This window comes from Ascidia mentula, chromosome 5 (assembly GCF_947561715.1).
Source record: "Ascidia mentula chromosome 5, kaAscMent1.1, whole genome shotgun sequence".
NCBI lineage: Eukaryota > Metazoa > Chordata > Ascidiacea > Phlebobranchia > Ascidiidae > Ascidia > Ascidia mentula.
Window position 1 is genome coordinate 1,607,292 of NC_138570.1, and position 23,403 is coordinate 1,630,694.

General features: G+C 39.1%; 3 protein-coding genes across 3 annotated transcripts; all 3 read left to right on the top strand.

The window, feature by feature from the left end:
* Nucleotides 1-323: 323 nt before the first annotated feature.
* LOC145901612 (iron-sulfur clusters transporter ABCB7, mitochondrial-like) lies at nt 324-2,634 on the top strand. The gene has a single exon (XM_082989354.1). It carries the CDS (start codon nt 324-326, stop codon nt 2,337-2,339), a length of 2,016 nt encoding a protein of 671 aa, XP_082845480.1. The 3' UTR covers nt 2,340-2,634.
* Nucleotides 2,635-6,010: 3,376 nt separating this feature from the next.
* LOC145901776 (uncharacterized) lies at nt 6,011-10,263 on the top strand. The gene is made up of 10 exons (XM_082989557.1): nt 6,011-6,095; nt 6,376-6,552; nt 6,735-7,007; nt 7,521-7,637; nt 7,780-7,902; nt 8,089-8,205; nt 8,462-8,584; nt 8,809-9,000; nt 9,240-9,359; nt 10,166-10,263. The coding sequence occupies exons 1-10, from the start codon at nt 6,029-6,031 to the stop codon at nt 10,261-10,263; spliced, it is 1,407 nt and encodes a 468-aa protein (XP_082845683.1). The 5' UTR covers nt 6,011-6,028.
* A 2,187-nt stretch (nt 10,264-12,450) lies between these two features.
* On the top strand, nt 12,451-22,963 carry LOC145901780 (uncharacterized). Its single transcript, XM_082989560.1, has 22 exons — nt 12,451-12,517; nt 12,699-12,875; nt 13,248-13,520; nt 13,594-13,710; nt 13,985-14,101; nt 14,312-14,434; nt 14,722-14,916; nt 15,336-15,458; nt 15,981-16,009; nt 17,342-17,372; nt 17,538-17,722; nt 18,114-18,215; nt 18,699-18,833; nt 19,434-19,642; nt 19,903-20,052; nt 20,109-20,310; nt 20,377-20,630; nt 20,969-21,065; nt 21,390-21,492; nt 21,807-21,961; nt 22,435-22,540; nt 22,842-22,963. The coding sequence occupies exons 1-22, from the start codon at nt 12,451-12,453 to the stop codon at nt 22,961-22,963; spliced, it is 3,072 nt and encodes a 1,023-aa protein (XP_082845686.1).
* Nucleotides 22,964-23,403: the final 440 nt, after the last annotated feature.

Sequence of the window (23,403 nt, forward strand, 5' to 3'; positions counted from 1 at the left end):
GGTTATTTATTTTCATCTTTGTATTTTTATTTTGAATTAAAATTATAATTGCTAACACGCCTAATTGTGGACGTGAGTAACGCATGTTTAAATATTTTGCATTTAAGCCAAACATTATCAAAAAATACTGTTTTCCGTTTAGTTTAGACCATATGGCAAATTCATTTTCATTCAGTTGCAAAAAAAAGAGATATCAGATTTCAAGTACAGATTGTGTGATTATGTTTACATGCAACTTTCATCACTATGCCATGCCAAACAACATCGATTTGTCAAAAGCACAAAATTAACATTATTGTATTTACTATTTGCAGAAAATAAGCATGCTTTCCAGGTTGCATAGTTGCAGACACCAATTGACAGTGTGTGTGAGGCCAGCACTGTTGGTCACTGCACATCACCCAATACAGAACTATGAAAGTCACCAACTTGTACATCGAAGAAAGATAACATTAAAAAATGTGAGATACAATGCCATGCATGGAGCTGTTGTCGGTGAAGATAAAAGTCTCAACGTGGAACCTGTGAATTCCAAACAAATACTTAAATTTATGTTGTCCTATGTTTGGCCAAAAAACAACCCTCCGGTTCGAAGAAGGGTGGTTTTTTCACTGTCTCTGCTGGTGGCTGCAAAACTGGCAAGTGTTCAAGTCCCTTTTCTATTTAAACGGATTGTAGATGCTTTTGGCGAAGCTGGACTAAATTTAGCAACACCTGAAAATGCAGTGTTTACAACTGGTGTATGTCTTATACTAGCATACGGCACAGCAAGGGCAAGTGCTGGACTATTCGGGGAGCTCAGAGATGCTGTGTTTGCCAGAGTTGCACAAAGATCGATCAGAAACATTGCCAAAAATCTGTTCAGTCATTTGCATGAACTTGACTTGACATTTCACTTGTCAAGACAAACTGGTGCCCTTTCCAAAGCCATAGATCGTGGAACGAGAGGAATTAACTTTGTTTTGCGAGCTCTGGTTTTCAACATTGTCCCCACTGCATTTGAGGTGACACTTGTAAGCACTCTGCTTTGGTATAAATGTGGCGGCAACTTTGCCTTAGTTACTTTGGCTACATTATGCACTTACGCCACATGGACACTTGCCATAACAGCATGGCGCACCAAGTACCGTGTACAGATGAACAAAGCAGACAGCAAGATTGGCACAATAGCTGTTGATTCTCTAATAAACTATGAGACAGTGAAATACTTTAATAATGAGGAATATGAAATCAAGCGTTACGATAAGGTACTGGCTGATTACGAAGAAGCAAATTTAAACACAAATATGTCCCTTGCCCTTCTCAATTTTGGTCAACAGTTTATATTTACCTGTGGTTTAACAGGCATCATGCTTCTTGCAGCTCACGGCATCAAAGAGGGTTCTCTAACTGTTGGGGATCTTGTTCTTGTGAATGGTTTATTATTTCAATTATCTGTGCCATTGAATTTCCTCGGGTCAGTATACAGGGACATCAGGCAAGCTGTGATTGACATGCAATCAATGCTCAGTCTGATGAGCACAAAACAAAATATTGCCCGGGACATTACAGCTCCAAAACTTGTGCTACCAAGAGAACAGACCTCCATTACATTTGAGAACGTTTCCTTTGCATACAACCCAGAAAAGACAATCATTGACAAATTGAGCTTCACAGTAGAACCTGGACAAAAGGTTGGGATTGTTGGAGGAAGTGGCAGCGGAAAATCAACCCTTGTCCGATTGCTTTACAGGTTTTATGATCCACATGCTGGAACCATCAGCCTTGGTGGAAATGACATCAAAGATTTGGATGTAAATAGTGTAAGGAGCCTTATTGGGATTGTTCCTCAGGAAACGGTGTTGTTCCACGACACCATTTACCACAACATTGCTTATGGCGACTTAAATGCAACAGAGGAGCAAGTATATGAAGCGGCAAGGATGGCTGACATTCATGAAGCAATTCTTCAAATGCCGCTTCAATACAAAACCCAAGTTGGCGAAAGGGGTTTAAAACTATCTGGTGGTGAAAAGCAGAGAGTTGCGATTGCACGCGCCATCCTAAAAAATCCCTCATTTTTGCTGTACGACGAAGCCACATCATCTCTTGACTCAATTACAGAGGAAAACATTCTTGCAGCCGTGCAGAGGATTTCCAAAGACAAAACCTCAGTGTTTATTGCACACAGACTTTCAACTGTGATGGATTGTGACAAGATTTTTGTGCTCGACCACGGGAATGTCGCGGAGCAAGGAACACACAATCAACTCTTGGCAAACCAAAATTCAATCTACTATAACTTGTGGTCGAGCCAACATAAAGCAGTCTTAGAGAATTGTGACAATTTTAGGGAATGATTTGGCAAAACTAAGTTGTTTTAGAAAAATTTTTGCATTATGCCAACTGTTGGCGTTGGTCAAATTGTTGGTTGCTTGTTTGTGTACGACTCTGATGCAATGAAAAGTTTGGCCTGCAAAGGGTTTTTGTAAATAGCTAATTTTATCTTTTGATCAGATTTGTGCATTTATTTGGAAATGTATTTACTCTTTTTCACTTAGTACATGCGACTTTATGTCACCATTTCTTTAGTACTTACCCTGACTTTATTTTTGCTATTTCTTGTGATTGCCTATTTGCATTTTTTTGTTTAGAAATGCCACATCCAAAAATTTGCTAAATTCATATTGTTAACATTTTAACATGTAATGTGTTTATCTTTGTACACTGCAGTGAAAAGGTATATTGTTTGTGGCAGTTGTGTTTCAAAAGATTTCCGCATAATGATTTTGTCACAAAATGTTTTGATCAAGCAGAATTCCTTCCAAAATATATTATATAAATTTTCCTTTTCCCTGCTTCCCGAGGTTTGCTAGGTAAAATGAAGCAGATTAAGAGTTTTGAAACATTGGGCTGATTGTAATGGACCAGTTGTGTGAACAATAAAAATAAAAGCATATTCGTTTTAGGTTTTATCGGCCACGTTTTTAAAATTCCTAGCGAGGCATCACGTGAACTGTTAAGTCCTTTATTAAAAACCAACCCAATTGAAACCTCGTTATCTTCTGCTGACATCGGCGAAAACACCAACCCTGTTTTCTCGCTGTATTAAACAGAAGGTACCGCATTCATTTATTTCGTCACGAATTACAACCGGTTTAGTGCACAACCACCGGTCGGGACTTCACCCAGTTTGTCGGATATTTGGTGTGGAAAAAACGTAACTTTACATAATAAAACTTTGGAGCTGGTTTTATGTCTCGAAGTACCACAACCAAGCAAAATAATTTATCTCTTAGACATGTCGCAAATCAAACTCTCTTTTCAGAATCCTTGTCCACCAAAAGACGTAATGGTCGACTAAATCTCTTCACAGTTAGGGCTCGTTTCTACAAAAGAGAAAAATTCCGTTTACTCGTGATATTTGGACTAACAAGATACCACAGCGGACAGTGATTGGAAGGAAATCACAGCAGTCAACCTAGCTTTTTTCTCACAATGCCTTCTTTCATGCAATTTTGGTTAATGGTAAACTTTGATGTCGTTGTTGGCGTAACGTACGTTTAATACATTATGAGCACTGGTTATAAAATTGTTGTATCGCAAAACAATATTCAACTAAAAAAAGAGAAGGTCACTCATATCATCCATAATAGTTGCGCTGTTGTTTGGACGAAGCCTTCCCGCAGAATACCGTAAAAACAAGTCAAGGTCAAACGGGTCAAAATCGTTTGCCGACCGCCGAGCCTCAAAAAATGTCCAACTTCTTGGAAACGACCACGAAAAAACCCGCAAACACTTTTTGGAAGCCAGTAGTTAAAGTTGTGACTCACGGTTTAATCATATCGTGTTGGCATGCAATAACTCGCTGTTATGGAATAAATAGAATTGTGCAAATGCTAGCTATTTCGTTTTGTAACACATTTGTGGCCTTCAGCCAATAGAACCAACATGGCTCAATAGTAATTCATAGATAATAATTATCCTTCTGCAGATGTTCACAAATGGGCGTTGGTTCTGGTGAGTCGTTTTAATGTTGTTGGGACGTCACCACTTGGAGGCTTATGAAGTGTAGGCTATATTTCTGTATCCCACTGTGTGACATTTCAGCTGTTGCTCTGATAAAATAACAAATTATTGCTATATAGTACGTAAGTGAATTCATGTCCACAAAAGTAAAAAAAATAGATTTAATATATATCAAAAAGTGAACAAAGTGCAAAATTTACTTGGAAATTGCAACTGCATTGCTAGATCCTTGTATGTAAATGGTTTTATCCAGCAAGAAGATATGTTATTTAGTTAACTGGTTAAGAGGATTAACACATACACGCATTTACCAGATCAGCACGGAAGGCAGAGGTGCGTACCACTGGTGCCGATACCCGGAAAACGCTAAGTCACCGTGAGATTATTCATCCTGATGACGCGTTCAAAATTTCCCCATGCTTTGCACCGAAGTTGTTGGTCAAGTTCGCTGCTGCACGTTCTAGAACTTGACAAGCAACAATCTTCCGGAATTTCTGTGACTGAATTAAGTTTATACCTCACCATACCTGTTATGTAATGACTAAAGGTTTATTGATTCTTCCTAAATTAACATCGTGATCAATGATCGCTACATCAGGTAACGAAGAATTTTTTATAATTTTAATAAACTAGTTGACCTCAATGTGAAACATTTTGTTTCCAACAATTAAAATCGTAACAGTGCCTGCGTACATTTGATACACTTTGTGTAGAATGTTATGCACATGCACTAACAGTAAGCTACCTGGTTTCTTGTTTTGAATGCCAAACCACTGATGTGTTGCGCAATTGCCAACAAACCACGTGACCCACAAGATTGCGAGTTGTCGGTGATTGCGTTCGAAACTCGACTTCATGTATTTAATTTCAATTTATCAAGCATAGTAAAATCCTATGCAGAAAGTGTGATTTATCAAACCATGGTTTTTTGTGCTTTTAAGTGCAAATGTTTTAATTACATTAAGGGTTTAAAACCTGGTTGCTATTTGGAGTACTGTATGATGCAATCTCTTCATAGACAACAAACTAGATTTTTTAATAACTGTTTAGCTTAACCAACCAGGTGCAAAAAAGTAAGCGTGAAAAACATTTACGTCAGTGTTCTTACTGTGACATAAAAGTTTAGCCGTTTTCCAATATTTACTGATCTTAAACGAGCCCCAAACTTCTGTATTTCAATACCACAACCAACCATTTAAACACTCATTTTGTTTTACAGCTTATCGTCAATACCACCGTCATATTGTTTGCACACGATACTAAAGTCAAACGTCATGTCCAGTTTTTTGACGTCATTGTACTTGACCTTGGCGTTCTGATTTGCTTTTTTTGCCTGAGGCTGAGTTTTAACTCAAACGTAAATGAATGACGTCATCTCATGCAAAACTGTGCCTTTCTTCTTACAGAAGACTAAAGCTTTGGTTGCAATATTGGAAAAGTTTTTAATGAGGAAACTAAAAACGTTTTTGTTATACCTTCGCCATGTGTTATTTTTTTGCCCTGACAGTATGTTAATGCTTTAAAACGATATATATGCCTTGTACCGGTAAGAAATTGTTCGCTTGTATGTCAAGAATGTTTGCCTGTAATTCTTAAAAAAAAATATTTTCTGTAGAGTTAGAGTAAGAATTATCACCTGGGTAGAATACGATTTTTTCTATGGTTTATTTTGTGAGCATTGTGTTGGCACGTACAAATCGGACATTTGTACCTACAAATGAACCGGTGGCAAGTTCATTTACGCAAAGACCCCACGTTTTTCCCTAATGACTCGGTTTGTGCAAAACAACCTTTGTCGACGATATGTAAAAGTACCTTTGGGTAAGGTACGATATGAGCACGACACAACAATTAGTCGGTAACTGCCGGGTATCGGTTTATTTGGAGCCTCGTGCGTTAATCAGCGCTTGCCCTTCGGTGGTATGACGTAACGGTGCTGCGGCACTTCATATAAGGACCACCGAAAAGTGCTGCAAGATTAATTTCAGTTTTATCTTCGAGCGAGAAACTGAAGAGAAAAATGAAGACTTTGCTTCTACTCTGCTGCGCTGTTTTCGCCGTGTCGGATGCATTTTTTATCACTTCCTGTGAGTATCTAAAACGAGCAATTAATTTTGTCGAAAACTGTACTTTAACACTGGTAAAATGGTTTCAGCAGGCTGCTTGCAAGGATATAACTATTTTCGTAATAGAACTAATTTTAAAAATACCCAAGATATATTTATCTTTTCATACGAATGTAGGAAAATTGCACAGGTCGCTGTTAACCTCTTTGTACAATGTAACAAATTACTTTCACGAAATAGCTGAAAAAGGTCATGAAAAATAGTGGGCAACTAACATATAATTGCCGTTTCTTTTGTACAGCTCGCTGCAAACCACCTTCGAGGCCATACCACGGTACTTACAGGACGAGGAAGTCAAGTTATAAATGGGGAGAAAAAATAACGTATTACTGCACATCGCGATACTTTCGCCTGCGAAAGCCTTTGACGCGAACTTGCATTTTCGGCACATTTCAACCAAAGGTGGAAGCTTATTGTGGTAAGTTGAAATTTAAAATGCTTTTATAACAATGTCACATAACTCATGTTAGTTAGCCGTTCAACCCGGTTAAAATCTCCATGGTCGCCAATGTAAGCGAGGCCCTTCTGGAAAAACAAAACATAATTGGTCCATGCTGCACCCAATCAGAAATCTTAAAACTTTTATATCTCATTATTTAGACCCAATTTGTTCGCGAGGTTACGCTTGGATGGGTTACTACGACCGTGACGACCCATCAGCAACTGGAGATCACGAGACTCTGTCGGATTTGAGGAAAAAACATCCCAAGCTCTGCGCCAGACCGATTTCCATACAAGCAAAGGTTAGGGGGAGTCTCGCAGATTACAGAACCACTGGCCAGAAGGTTGAAATATCACCGACCCTCGGACTCCGTTGTTTGAATAAGAATGTGAAAGGAAATTGCAAGGATTACATTGTCAGGTTTTGCTGTGGTGAGTAACTTGCCCCCAAGTTTTCTGTGTTCGCTTGACGAGGAAAGAATTTTATTGACTTTATTTCATAAACAAACAGACGTCAATGAATGCGATAATAATCCGTGCAACACCAACGCCAGGTGCAATAACTTCGCTGGAAGCTACCGATGTACTTGTAACACTGGTTATACTGGTAATGGACGAACTTGTACTGGTAAGTTCATATGTTGTTGAAACCCTATGTTGTCCTTTATGTTATGTGTAAATCGACCTTTTCTTCACTCGTAAAATCCTCTGCAGTTCCATCGATACTTATTTAAGTGATTCTGGCAATCATTCCCCATTCTGTTGCAATGGTTCTGACGATTTTCACCTTATGTATAATTGTACCACAATCACGAAACCGTTTATTTTCACTGACGTTTGTTTTTGTAGTTCCATCGACATTGTATTGATACCAAAATATTGTAAAACTTTTGATACTTTTATCACACTTTGGAGATGATTAAAAATGTGTTTGAAATTTTGTAGACGTTGACGAGTGTGCGAGCTCTCCTTGCCATGAACATGCAACTTGTACCAACACCGTTGGAAGTTATGGTTGTGCCTGCAACAGTGGTTACTCTGGCAACGGGCACTCTTGTGGAGGTAAGATATGTATTCATAATAAACCGTATGCATGATTTTAATTCCTCACATTTTAAAAAATATTTGCAAAAGATCATTCTTGTCTAGCGGCGTAAAATTGATCCAAAAACAGGATCTGTGCAATAACAAATTTTATTTTCAGATATAGATGAGTGCGAAGGTGATGGAGCGTGTGGAGAGGGAGCGGTTTGTACAAACACAGATGGTTCGCACACATGCAGTTGCCCTAACGGTTACACTGGAAATCCGTATGTTCAGTGCACAGGTACGTATTAAGCTCAACTTCAACTTTTTTCATTCTTTCACTAAAATACACACCGTGATTCTGATTAAACGTGTATACTTGGCCGAAACTTTTTTGTTTTATCCGGCGTTGAACAAAATGGCAGAAACGATGGATAGAAACACTGCGGAATGCTCCTAAAGTATTTGACTCTTATGGCTTTTGTAGATGTTGACGAGTGTGCGAACTCCCCGTGTCACGAACACGCATCTTGCAGCAACTCCGTTGGAAGTTATAGTTGTGCTTGCAATACTGGATATTCTGGCAACGGGCATTCATGTCAAGGTACAAATTATGATACTGTTTGGAAAATAGGAAAAAAATCAACCAAGAGTCCACTCTTCGTTTATTCGAATATTTCTAATATCATGTCCACTTTTTCGAATAATTGATATTAATAAACTAAGGTCAAGAAGTGGTTCTTTGTTTATTGTTAAAATCACTCGAATCGATTAATTAAAACCCAACAAACACAAGAAAAAAAGAAGATTAACCTTAAGATACAATGGAGTGCACTCTGCAACAACAAATATGTTTTCAGATATAGATGAGTGCGAAGGTGGTGGACCGTGTGGACAAGGAGCTGTTTGTACAAATACAGATGGTTCGCACGCGTGCAGTTGCCCAAGAGGTTACACTGGAAATCCGTATGTTCAGTGCACAGGTATGTAATAATCCCAACTTCAACTTTATTCAACCCTCAACTAAAATACACACCGTGCTTCTGATTAATACATGACCGAAACTTTTTTTGTTTTGTCTGGCGTTGACCAAAATCATCGCACCGTATTGCGTTGACGTAATAATTCCAACCAATTGCCAGTTTCTATGCACGCAGGATCACAAACAATGATTTGCAAAAGTTTGATCACGAATTTTGCCTTTCAGGAGTCTCGTGTCCTCAACCGACCGCACCCAAAAACGGAAAAGTGTCTACACTTAAAACTTCCTACCAGCCTGGCGACCATGTCTTCTTCAAATGTTACATTCATTACAAGGATATTACAACCCCTAAAACCTTTCCCAGATATACTTGTCAAGCCAATGGTGAATGGAGCGGACACAAGCCGACATGTGAAGGTAAGGATTGATGGGGGTGCATGGAAGGGTTTACGAAGATGGGCCAGGATTGTTTTTGCGAAAATACAACATTTCCAAACAAACTACAGAATTTTTTAACTAATGAACACTTAGTTGTTGGCGATCACAGACTCGGATAAAAGTGCTTTTTTATTTAACTTATCAATTACTAACTTAGATGAGTTGTGTAAAAGTATTTTGTTACAATCGCTTTTAACCGAAAGTATTTTATTAACCAGGATCTTGTGATTTTGCCTGCAATCCTTTTCCGGGATTACACCGGGGATCTCCCCCTTGTGGCTGCAATGCAACTTGTGAAGAAGAAGAAAATTGTTGTCGAGATTTTGTGCAAGCTTGCGGTAAGTTGTTTTATTTGTTAGCTTGGTGTGATAATGCGGAGTGTAATTCACGGCACTGACGTGCAACAATTTACCGTGGAATCATTTAAATTTTGTAAATTCGCATCGTCGGGTTTTTTCCAGAAGGTATTTTATTACAAATATTTCATATATTCATAGCTCTACTGGCAAAACATATTTATGTCCAAAAGATATGTTACCACATTGGAAAAGTGGTGTTGCAATCGTCGGTTCATGAAGGATGTGTTTTCGGCCAAGATGTTGAATAATAATCATGTACAAATTACAATAAGTTGATTTTTTTGATCAGACATTGGTTTACCTTCCCCTTAAAATTTTCTACAAACTTTCATTTCTTCGGTTGATAAAATTTTTATGCAAATTTTTTATGTTCCTGGTTTGTTTTCAGCAACTTGCCCCATCCTCTGTTAAGACCGAAATTTTTAGGGAAACTAGACGTTTATTATATGCGGTGCTTTCGTTGGCTCACTTCGGGCAAAAATGTTGCTTGACGACATACGTGCACCAAAGTAATCATGACGTGGTCGCGGACCGACCGTGTCAAATACTTTAAGAACTATAACTTATTCAAACTTTTGCATCAGATACACTGTGGATATAACTATGCCTATCTTAATAAAAGTTTGTTTTCTTCGAATCGCATGTTTTCTCTAAGGTTAACGGAGACTCAGTAACAGATTTAGCAGAAAATACTATAAATAAAACTGAAAATTGTTAAACAGAAGGCAATTGTTTTTAAGGCTGAAATCATAACAGTCAATAATATTGTTTTGTTCATTTTACAGTGAATCCTCCACCAACCTTCAGCCCTCCGATATGGTTTACGCCCCCAACAAGAGCAACAAGAACAATACCAACCCATCCACCTTTGGGAAAGAAATGAATTTTTCCCGCTTTGTTTCTGTTTTAGCGCCAAATATATTAAACTGCATTGTTGATTTCGAAACATTTTGTTAATAATAAACTTTAGCGATAAAAGTTTGGATTGGCAGTGGATGGAAGTCGCAATAAAATCGACAAGTGATTTTCATTGAGGCATTTATGTATGGAGCTGCTTTCCGCAAATAAGTATTTATCGGCTGCAATCATGCCTAACTGGGAAACGATAAAGCAGCAGTATAAGTGATAGAGCCAAAAACGTTTTTTTTATATTAAGCTGCAGACAGGGCCACTATTTCGACTTAATGGCGACTCTATAGCCACCACAAAGTGGAAATCTTGTCGGCTATTTAGATGGCAGATCGTTGTAATTCACACCATAGTTACACTGATGAGATCGAAACAGTGGCTCTGTCTGTAGCTCACCATAAAAAAGCAGCAGATTTTATTAACTCGTTGATAGAGATCAACGGGAAATAGCACAAGAACGTGTAGTTTTTAAGTCCGTTGTCCACACTTCCGGCTTTGGGTGAGGAAATTTTGTGGCAGCAATTCGTAAAAGAAGGATGGAGTCCCAGCCACCCGTATATGCTGCTGGTGCTCACAAAGTAATATTGTATACAATTACCTGGGCATGAGTCACGAACTTTGCTGCGCGTTTGTATAACTTTCATAATTTAAAAAATAATATAATACAGTGCAGTGACCAAATTTCAATCCTTGACATACCAATACGTATTGGCGTTCCTATAGACACATTAAAGGTAAAATAGAATTTAGATATTTTATAGATAAAATACAAACCCCCGCATTCTTTTTCTAATTACGTCCCGTATTTCCGAGAAACTGGCGCAGGCAATTTACATATGGCCGCTGAAATCGAACATTTAGAAGCACTGCAGTTGCCTGAGGGCTTTGTAAACAGCGACAGATTAGGATTTTTTACCAAAAAAAGGGCAGATGAATTGCCGATCTCAGTACTCTCAGGGCAAACTAAGTTGTAGAGCCACACTTCACAGAAAATGGGATTGATTAAACCATGGTTTTTGTGACTTTCACTTGATTTTTTAAAATACACTTTTAGGATTTGGAACCTGGTTGTTATTTGCAATACAACAAATTATAAATGTGATCTTTAATATTTGTTTAGCTTCGGATAAAAAAAAACGAAATGTTGGTTAGTGGATAATATTAAAAAACACAAGCAAAATTTAACATCAGTGTTCTGGCTTTGGGATTCAATTTCAGCGTTATCCCATTCTTCAGTTGGACGCGCACCAAGAATTTGTATTTGAATACCTCAACCAACCATTTAAACACTCATTTTGTTTTACAGCTTATCGTCGATACCACCGTCATATTGTTTGCACACGATACTAAAGACAAACGTCATGTCCAGTTGTTTGACGTCATGCAACAATTGACCTGGGCGTTCTGTTTTGCAGCTTGGTTGGGAAAATGGTACTTTTTCGCCTGCGGCTAATTTTTAACTCAAACGTCAATAAATGACCTCAGCTCACCCAAAACTGTGCATTTCTCTTAACAGAAGACTAAAGGTTTGGTTGCAATATAGGGAAAGTTTTGATAAACAAAAGGAAAAGTATGAAATATGAACGCCAAAACTAAGATGCTGGACATGTAAAACACCTGTGTTCATCATCAGTGCATCAGTGCCAAAGGTCCTCATGCCAAGTATGTTAGTCTGGTTATCAGCAAAATATACTTTCTGTAGTACTATAGTTTATACAGCTATAAAAACAAGTACCAAAAATCATCACCTGGGCAAGACGCGATTTGTTTTTTGCATGGGTTATTTTATGAACATTGTGTTGACGGGTGCAAATCGGACATCTGTTGATATCGATCGGTGCCAGGTTCATTTCTGCAAAGGCATCGTGACTCTTGCCACCCGGTGCCTGCAAAACAACTTTTTCCCACGGGCGTGTTCACGTAACCAAAACGATATACAAAAGTACCAACCTTCGGGTGAAGCACGATACGAGCACAACACAACAATTAATCGATAAGTACCGGTTATCGGTTTATTTAGAGCCGCTTGCGTTAGTCAGCGCTTTAAACTTGGCCCTCGGCGATGTGACGTAACAGTGCCGCTACCTTATATAAGGTCCACCGTTGAACTGCTGCAACATTCATCTCAGCTTTATCTTCGAGCGAGAAACTGAAGAGAAAAATGAAGACTTTGCTTTTACTCTGCTGCGCTGTTTTCGCCGTGTCGGATGCATTTTTTATTACTTCCCGTGAGTATCTAAAACGAGCAATTAATTTTGTCGAAAACTGTACTTTAGCACTGGTACAATGGCTTCAGCAGGCTGCTTACAAGGGTATAACTATTTTCGTGATATATTATATTAAAAAAAGCCTGATAGTGTAAGAATGATCGTGTGCCACTAACGTATAATTGCTGTTTATTTTGTACAGTTAGCTGCAAACCACCCTCCAGTCCATATCACGGTACTTATGGGCCTAGGAAATCGAGTTACAAATTTGGAGAAAAAATAACCTATTACTGCCCATCGCGGTACTTTCGCCTGCGAAAGAGTTTGACGCGAACTTGCCTTTTCGGCTCATTTCAACCAAAGGAGGAAGCTTATTGTGGTAAGTTGAATTTTTCAATCTAATGCTTTCTATGCTCTCATAACAGTGTCAGATAACTCATGTTAGTCAGCCGTCCGAACAGGTTCATACGAAACCCTCTATGGTCGCCAATGTAAGCTCTTCCGGAAAAACAAAACTTGACAAATTTTACGTTTTGATCGCTATAGGTTGCGCACCTAAACATCAGGAAATTATATCTGCAGTCGCGCTTATCAATATCTTCGTTTTTCTATTTTTGCAAGATGAATTGCTGCAAATTCTTTGGCTGCGGGTGTTTAGTATTAGTTGTGAAAATGTTTGTGTACAAAGGAGCCTGGTCTTTGCTGCACTGACCACACGCCATTCTTAAAACCCTTATATGTCATTATTTAGACCCAATATGTCCGCGAGGTTATACTTGGATGGGTTACTATGACCGTGACGACCCATCAGCAACTGGAGATCACGAGACTTTGTCGGATTTGAGGAAAAAACATCCCAAGCTCTGCGCCAGACCGATTTCCATACAAGCAAAGGTTAGGGGGAGTCTCGCAGATTACAGAACCACTGGCCAGAAGGTTGAAATATCACCGACCCTCGGACTCCGTTGTTTGAATAAGAATGTGAAAGGAAACTGCAAGGATTACATTGTCAGGTTTTGCTGTGGTGAGTAACTTGCCTTCAGTGTTTTTAATGTTCACCCGATCGGAAAAGTGTTTAGTACCTACTTTATTAATAGACATCAATGAGTGTGATAATAATCCGTGCGACACGAACGCCAGGTGCACTAACTTCGCTGGAAGCCACCGATGTACTTGTAACAGTGGTTATACTGGTAATGGACGAACTTGTTCAGGTAGGTTCAATACTTGTTGAAAACACATACTGCCCGTGTTTCTTTATGGGAAAATCGCTTTTTATCTGGGCTCCTAAAACGCAATATACACTTTTATACATACTCGGATAAAAAATTGTCACAGTAATATCTAAGTTTTGCGATGAGTCCAACTTTAAAGTCATGTGACTGGTTTTGTTCATATGATACTTTCATAAGCACATGAATAACAGAGACGGTGGATTGAAAAACTGATGAATACCTTTTCAGTATTTGACCCATATGTCTGTTGTAGATGTTAACGAGTGTGCGAACTCCCCATGCCACGAACACGCATCTTGCAGCAACTCTGTTGGAAGTTATAGTTGTGCTTGCAATACTGGATATTCTGGCAACGGGCATTCATGTCAAGGTACAAATTATTATACTTTTTTTAAATTTCAACCAAGAGCCCGATATTTGTTTTTCAAATAATTGATGTTAATAAACGAAGGTTTGATCCAAATTCGTTGGCATAACATCTATATTCCGAAAAATAAAATCACTATTACATTGTCAAGCGGAAATATGTTAACCGTTATAATCGATTGAGCGCACTCCGCAATAACAAATATGTTTTCAGACATAGATGAGTGCGAAGGTGGTGGACCTTGTGGACAAGGAGCTGTTTGTACAAACACAGATGGTTCGCACACCTGCAGTTGCCCTAACGGTTACACTGGAAATCCGTATGTTCAGTGCACAAGTATGTAATACTGCCCAGCTTCAACTTTTTTCATTCTTTGACTAAAATGCACACCGTGATTCTGATTAAGCATGCGTGAAACCTTTCACCGACATCATACTCATGCATTAAAACACACTGAAAAGTCCAGTTAATCGTGTGCCGTTACTGGTTTTGTAACGGATCCAAACGCATACTGGTAGAGCCATCATACGTTTAATGTCTTATGTTTCGAAAGCTAATTGTATATCACTAACAGAAAATAGCGAAATTGTAAAGTTTTTAATGACAATACCTCTGAAATACAGGAGTCAATTGCCCCGCGCCCACGGCCCCGGCAAACGGACTAATACTTGGCCGCCTTAAAAACTCCTACAATCCTGGAGACAAAGTCTACTTCGGCTGCGATCCTCATTTTAAGCATGACGCTCCCTCCGGTACCATTGCAAGATACACTTGCCAAAGCAGCGGCGAATGGACCGGATACAAGCCGACTTGCTACGGTAAGGAATATGAGATATAGGTGGCCGGCAACGAGAGAAGCGCGACGAAAAAGGCAATTAATCCGCTGCGTTGTAATGCGGTCAGGTTTTACGGCAGACTGATTTTTCACCAAGATTAAACTCCACGATTTAAAAATGAATATTGTTTGTTTTTGCAACAATTTGCTTACCCTCATTTCTTCATATAATTTGGTTCGCTGCGTTGCGTTTATTTTACTGAAGCACCTGACGGCACGTGACAGCGTACATAGCAACGTTAAGGCTATACGTGACGATATTAAGTCAAAAATCAACTTACCATATTTGGAAATGTAGTTGATAGCGGCTTCGAAATTCGCTAAATATGAACGACTTACTTCGCCATACACGTGTTTATGTGCACTAAAAAAGCTCTCAACTTAAACATATTTCTTACACAGGGACGTGCAGGTTTGCCTGCAACACTGATTTACCGAAAAAAGTTCGTGGATCGCCACCTTGCGGATGCAATGCAACGTGCGAGGAAAATGGAAATTGTTGCAAGGATTACGTTGATCTTTGTAGTAAGTTGCTCCCATGTTGGCTTGTGTTATAGTTGATTATGAAAAAAGTGGCTGATCCAGCTTAGCTGCGTTGCCAGTATATCTAATGATCTCAATAGCTGTAATCGCCTAGTAATGACCTGTCCAGTGGGAAGATTCTGCCTTTACTTCTGCATCACAAAAATAAAACTTCTGTGTTTATCATGAAATCCACAGCTCTGTGTTGAAAACACGTTTTTTCGTCATAACGAGTGTTCAGTTTACATTACATTTATGCTATAATAAGCGTTTGTGTAATGTGTAACTAAACATTTTGACAACAAACATTTTCGAAACATTTCGCATTATTAAATAAAACATTTCGTTTTTTTGTCACCAGTTTTGGCATTATTAATAACCCGGGGCATGTTTACGTTTTCAGCAAAATGTTCAAGCTCTTGTCAAGATCGACCGACGTGCAAATGTTCTGGTTTCTGCGGTTTCCGAAACAACGAATGCTGTTCCAATTACGAACAAAAGTGCAGTAAGTGTATTCCATTGAAGCGCTATCTAATAATACACTGATGTCATTTGTGCTAATTATAAGCTTATCTTATGGTGAAGTTAAGTTGATTTCATGTCTTCTGTGTTTTAGTCGAATTTGTGTTAAATATTGACACGGGTTATGTAAAAATTTAACAAACTAAAATGATCATTTCACTCGCTACAAGCAAACTGTCTCTTTGATCAACCAATACACAGTGGTGAGATTCAGTCGATTCGTGGAATTTATTGGCTTTCGCGAACCGGTTGTGTTAACAATCGTATATGTAGAACTATGTTTCACTTCGAGTATTGTATTCCCGCGGTAACGATGACACGCTGCTAGTATGCTAAAATACTTCCAACTTACCACTGCCTAGGCACGGTCACTGATCCACCGACTAAGTTACAATTAACGAACATAAAATGACCGATTATGGAATAGACTTCAGATGTTAATAATATTGTTTTTTTCAGGGTTCGTCCGCCCAACATGGGGTCCACCGGTTTCATTTTCGATTCCAACAAGATCGTTCCCTATCACCCCCTTCACCCGCTTCACACCCCCAAGTGGAGGCTTACCGACATTTTTACCATCTTCGTACCCGCCGCCACCTGGAAAGAAATGAGCTTTCCATCAACCGTCTTTATGTGGCGCCGGAGTAAATAAAATAATTTGTATGTGGTTGATTACTAAGAGTTATTTTACAACTATTTCGTTAATAAACAAACCGCAAAGAGCAAAATTTGGTGTGCGTGGATAAGGGTCACAGCACAAACCTACCGACTACATGCAGTGTTGGGACAAAATGTGGAAGTGTTTTTCAATAAAAGTTTTTTTCACCTCAGAGGCCACGGGTAAAGAAGAAAACCGTACTTAAAACTAAGAAGCAGTTTCAGAAAATTTGCTCTTGTGTGGCCAGATCATCTCCCACTAGATTTTTCCGAGTACGTACATTTACCGTGTCTAACTAACGGGTGGCATTCGGGCGTATTAAACATTTGGCACGCATCCTCATTTGAGTTGTGCATACCTTGGTATGGACATCCGTATGCTAAAAGCAAGTTTACATATTCTTGTATCCAATCTCAACCTTTTTACATACGCGTATTGACGAATTGCGCTAAGATTTTTTTGTTCGCGATCATAACAAGATTGATGGCAGATTAAGGAAGGAAATATTTGTCACGAAATGTAAAAATTCCTTCTCGAAAGGAAAACATTACCAACATAGAGTTGTATTCCTACTGTATTGAAACATATGCAAGCACTCCAGTTGGTTGTTGGTTTTGCAAACAGCAACAGATTGAGACTTATAAGCACTATGTTACGCGTAATCGCCATTATGATTTGTTTGGCGGGTGTTGTTATATCGGAGAAGTGCAGTATGACCTCCCCTTGTCGCTTGAAAGGTAAGTTTATTATATTAAATTTATTAAACTCAGTGAAAGCAGAGAAACATAGGTTGTAGATTAATCATGGGCAAATGCAGTTCTCAGACAGCTCCATAACAACGGTGAAAAGAATTTCAAATTTTTATTTTTGGAAACACTTTTGGAAAATCGTAATATACGCAGGCGGTCTCCCATTGGTGCAACCTAAGACGTTTCGATCGACCAACGGATTTCTTCAACTGAATTTGACAGTGGATGTCGCAGATTTCAAAGTGGGATGGCTGGAACTCCCCAGACGAACTTACAACATGGGATTCCCTGGACCTACTTGGAAAATAAAAGCCGGAGACACAGTGAACGTCACACTAGTAAGTGTTTGGGTTAATTAAGGGAAAATGTTAAAACAGTTCGGTGTCTTGAAGTATCGACAACACTAGGGGTAATTTTGCGTCTGGAATGATTTTCGAATCTGTAACTGAAGTAGAAATGAAACTTTGTATACTTTGAATTCCCTGTTGTCTTTATGGCCAACAAAGACTCAGCAACAGATTTTACAACAATTCCTGCAAGTAATCTTAAGTCGAAACAGTATTATAATAAAACGTTTCTGTGGTCACGACTTTTGCATTTGTCCATTGGGTTCTTGAGTTATATTTTTACCGAACACAACGTGCACATCTCTTGTACCTATAATGTTGGCATGTTTTATGTAAGATGTATGAAAGTGCGTTTGGGTAAACATAACAATTTTTAATGTAGACCAACAAGCTTAGTAGACCGGACTATTACAGCAAGATCAACTTGTACCAATTCACGAATCACACAAACCTTCACACTCACGGTCTACACATCAGTGGAATGGCAAGTACTTTAATATACACCAATAACTACGTCAAGGCCCTTGAGAAGAATGTAAACCAGAGCGAGAACTTTTTCCTCATGAAGATTACATTAACTTACAGGTGGAAGCCAGCTTTTATGATATAAATCTCTTAGTTTTGAGACAAATAAGAGGCCTCCGTTCCTATTCATGGACCCCACTAGACTGACATGGGCTGGTGCGCTGCACTAGCTGTATCCCCCTCCACTGGGGCCCGAACTATGTTGTAATGGGTAGGCTACTGACGGTGAAGGGAATATGTCATTTAGCCAGATTACTAACATAGAGGAAAAGGCGATATTTTATTACAATGTACACAGAAATAATAATTTCGCCTAAACGGTGTCGTCAGGTTCTGTAGGTTAGACGTGCTGATCGTCTGCCACTCTATATGTGGATTTTCGGATATATTTGAACCGAATTTAGCGTAAAACATGTTTGGCAATATAACCTTTTCTTTAAAGGAACCTCATGACAGCATTTTTGTGAATGCGACTCCGAACAATGGTCAGTATCATTACAACTACAAAATAGTCGACTACCATTCCCCGGGTACTTTTTTCTATCACCCACATCTACACGGATCAGTTCATGTTCAAGTAAGCAAAAAGAAACCTTAAGATAAGTATTTTTATCGGGGCGTGTTTTCGTTTTCCTACATTGGTTCTGGAACTTCTTCAAGCCGAAATGAAAAGTTTACAACGAAACAATGTTGCATTGGAATATTGCATGGAAACATTTATGGAGAGAATAATAATGAATTTTAAACAGATGATATGGAAAATCGACGTTTTAAAATTTGCTATGTTCATTATCATTTGGTCGAAAGTGTCCGTCATTTGGGTTGCACTGTTTCAAATTATGAAAAACGTTAAGTTTTTTACGTCATTTATCAACTGATTAGAATACGACCACAATCGCAAAAACGTTAGTTTCTAGGTTAAAATCTGTCAGTCTTGGTATTTGAGACTAAGATATTTCGCTTTCAAGAAATAGCATTCGAAATACCAAGACTGACAGACTTTAGTCTGGAAAATAACGTTTTTGGGATTGTGGTATAATTATACATAAGGTGGAAATGAGTCAGGGCAAATTGCAACAGAATAGAGAATGATTCCCAGGATCATTTAACAAGCATGATTAGGATTCGTAAAACTTTAGGGACGTTTATGACGACAAAAAACGTCTTCTATGTTCAGGTAATGAGCGGGATGGCGGGGATGATTATAGTGGAAGACCCGGTCGACTCTCGGACTCCCCAGCACTTACAGGACGTATCGTGCCCGAAGAACTGTGAACACGATATACAGCTCGTGTTTCAAGCCCTTCTACGATATGCTGACGTTAACGGAACTCATGACGTCGGCTACGGAATTCTGCAACAGGAAACTCACGATGGACTTTTTACGTATGGCGGCCTACATGGCGTTTGTTTGGTGTCGTTTCACGTCGAATCCATGCACTTTTTAAATCCCTGTTTGACTCTTTTTAAATCCCTGTTCCACATATTTAAAGATAATCCCGGAGAGGTGGAGTAATAATGTGTAGATTTCAATGAAAAAAAACTCTGCAAGTTTATCCTTAAAACCTCAGCATCTTAATCTAGTTTATTTTGAAAAGATCAAAATGTCATCTTACTAGTTTTTGGGAAAATCTGTATTTTCACAGAGCGCAACAAATCAAGATCAACCAATCAGACGGACACGAAACTTTATTTGATTGGCTGATCGACCCTAAAAACGGCGTCAATAACTTTACGACCAACGGTCTTCTGAATCCAGTCATGAACCTCACCACCGGCCAAGTTAAACGTTTCAGGTTTGACAAAAATTACTTTATAGAAAACACATATAAAAAAGTAATTCCAATCTTAGGATGGTGAATGCTGGTGTGGCAACTATCTTAGAATTGTATATTTCGGATGAGCACAACAACCCGGCGTGTGATTTCTATGAGATCGCGTTCGACGGCATGTACTTAAACCAAGCCGCCCCACCCCGGTTCGGAAAAAGTTTCGTAGTTTCCTCGGCGAAAGTCGACTGGTTGGTTGTCTGTAACAAACCAGGCACATATTACGTGAGTTTCTGAACATGAGTTCACTAACATAATCCAAACCTTTCCAACCGGATTTCCTATTGCCAGTTGAAGTCCAGCGTTCCGGTTTTCGAAATGGCGTCGATCGGTTTTATGATCAGATACAACGGAACGCTTCTCACAATTTCGGTGACAGGGCATGAAACTTCAACATCCATTCAAACCGACTTGCCCAAGAGACCGTATCATGTCAGCGATTTCCAAAACGTTCCTCAAGACCAAGTTCGCGGGCGTTTCGTATTGGAGTCCAATGACGGGTTGAGTTTAAATCGCGACTTCTTCAGCAGCAAAGACTTCTACAGGCAATCAAAGAGTTTGTAACATTACTGGTTTCAAATGCTAACCTTACAAAGCCCTGCAAGCAGTGATTCCCATTTTCTTTTAAATAAAAGATCGCTATGACGCTTATCGCCAACCACTCATTATGAGTTATTTTGGATACCTCACAAAACAGGACATATCCGTCTGTACCAGTTAGCAAACAGACTGATTCCTGTTGTCTGAATGACATTTTTTCTTACCTCTAGAAATCTCTCAAAAATCGCTGTTACACCAAATGATATAACAGAGTTTTTTCTTGTTCCGCCAAGTGTTGCTTGGTGTATAACCCCTGTTGTAATGCAACTGTAATGTAGTACAGATACAACATGGAGGTGGACACAGTACAAGAATGGTATTTTATCAACACGGGGACGCACCAAGGTCATACGGTTCATACTCATGTGAACAGATTTCAGGTTAGACTGGTAATGTTGTCTTGGAATGCCTTAGTTGTAGTTTTTCAACTCAATTTAGGATGCGTAATTTGCTTTAATATACGCCAGTCACATGCAAGGCTTCCCACATTTGCATCTACTCCGAAATGTCTCTGCATTTGTCCCAAATATCGTTTCGCTTGTTGTCAAATAGACTCCGCATTTGCTATTTAGTTGGCACAATCGTCGCAAGTCACCGATACCACGTTAATTAAACCAATTAGACTTAAACAGTGGCCCTGTATACAGCTTACTAAATGATTTTTGACGATATTATGTTTTTCACAATAAATATCAAATTTTCAGGTTATCAGCTACAACCCGTACACTGGACCTTTTGACTTCGGCAACCTCAGGTACTGGAATCAAAGCTTAGAGCCCTGCTATTACCAGATGGACGGATACAACGGTATGTTATCATTAATTAACGAAGTTGTTTCTGAGGGGCTGTAGATCAGAAAGTCGGTTATAAACCTCAAAGCTCACGTGAACGAACCCTTGGAATCCAATTGTAATCGTTTTAACCTAGAAGCGAGCATCGCTGTTTGCCGTAAGAGCCAACTATATTAAAGTAAATCTTATGGGGGAAAAATGCCGTATATATCTCAGGGTGGTCCGCGAACACGATTGTCATCAAAAGCGGAACTAAAAAAGTTGTAAACCACTGCTTTAAACCTCCATGGTTTCAAAATTAGGTACAAAACAAATTGCTTTTCGACTCAGCTTCTCTCGATGTCGCGTTGCCTCCAGATCTACTACGATTTCTCGGCCACGATAAACTCTGGAAGAATGGGGAGGGAGGCCCGGAGTCCATCGGCCTCTCGCCACCCGGGATATTTCGTGACGTCATTCTCGTGCCTCCACTCGCAAACATAACGGTTGGTTTGGGTTCTGTTGCTGATGCTACCAGGCTAGGGTCACAAAATCTATCGAGGCGCAATTCAGCACAGAGTTAGGTCAGTCACCTTGACAGATTTTGAAACATTGTGTGACGGCATTAAGTCCTTGGTATCGTAACTACCGAATGCAGGTTATTTCACCAGCTATTTATAGGTGCTGTGTTTAAAATGTCCCGGACATTTGGGTACTTTTGGCTATTTTCCACCGGGCGCAGATTTTAGCACAAAAATCCTGACATGTCTGGGAAAAAACGGACACCAGGTAATCCTACTTACGGCATGCTTTGCAAAAGAGATCCTTGGCTTTTTTGGTTGAATCGAAGGCCGCCAGGACCTGGAAAAAATAAAAATATCGTTTGGCAAATTTCTCACGTTTTTCATCCACAGGCCACAAACTTATTGAGTCAATAAACTTTATTTTTTTCAACCCTCACAATTCGTTTTCGGTCTAGGTTCGATTTCTAGCGGACAGATTCTTGGGTGAAATGGTGATTCACTGTCACACACTTCCTCACGAGGATAATGGAATGATGATGACTGTGCATATATTGCCGCAAGGTGACGCTATTTCGATTCAGTTTTAAAGTAGCACTTTCGGAGATAAACTTTATCGCAAGTCAAAACATTTGTAAACTAAAAATAAAATTTAAACTGGTGAATATTCCTGAATCTTCTTTCGGTTGATTTCAAACAACTTTATGGACCGAAGATACTTACCTATAATTTTTTTGAAAAATCAAAGCAACTTGATTCTTTTGCTCTGGATGAAGTATTGTTTGTCTAGCAGCAAAGGCTGTTAGCTTTTGAAAAATAATAAACAAAAGCAGATTTATTAACATTTAATCGTCACATTTTTCAGGCTCCAACTTGAATGCAAACGTTACAGTGAAGTCGGGAAACGCTTATCCTGGAACTTGTAATAAATGCGATCCTTTCCCGTTCAACGCTCCAAGTCCGTGCAACCTGAACGCTGCACCGTGATTTTGAATGTGACCTAAAATGTGTGGAAAATATTTTTTGAACATTTACTGATACGTACAACCGTGAAAATTCAAATGAAGTCCCAAGTTGTGTTTGTCTTTGTTCAATACATATATTGCTCTTACTTATAGGCATCATCAGTATTTCTTTATCATTATCCAAACTGAAGTCGGATGTGTCGGCGTTTCAAACAGTTTAGTTTAATTTAAGCTAAAACGCTACAACGTGCGTCATCAGTATCGCTATAAACAGCAACGTATTGCGTATGCTGACAACAAAAAATCATCTCATACTTCAAAGGGTTTCGAGACATTTCCAGGGGATTGTGCGTTATTTTGTTGCAGCTTTATTGACCCGTTCGATATTCGCCAACCCACGAACGGTCTTTTAATAATTTCCTGTCCGAGTGTTAACGTTTTATCGTCACCTCATGTTGTGTT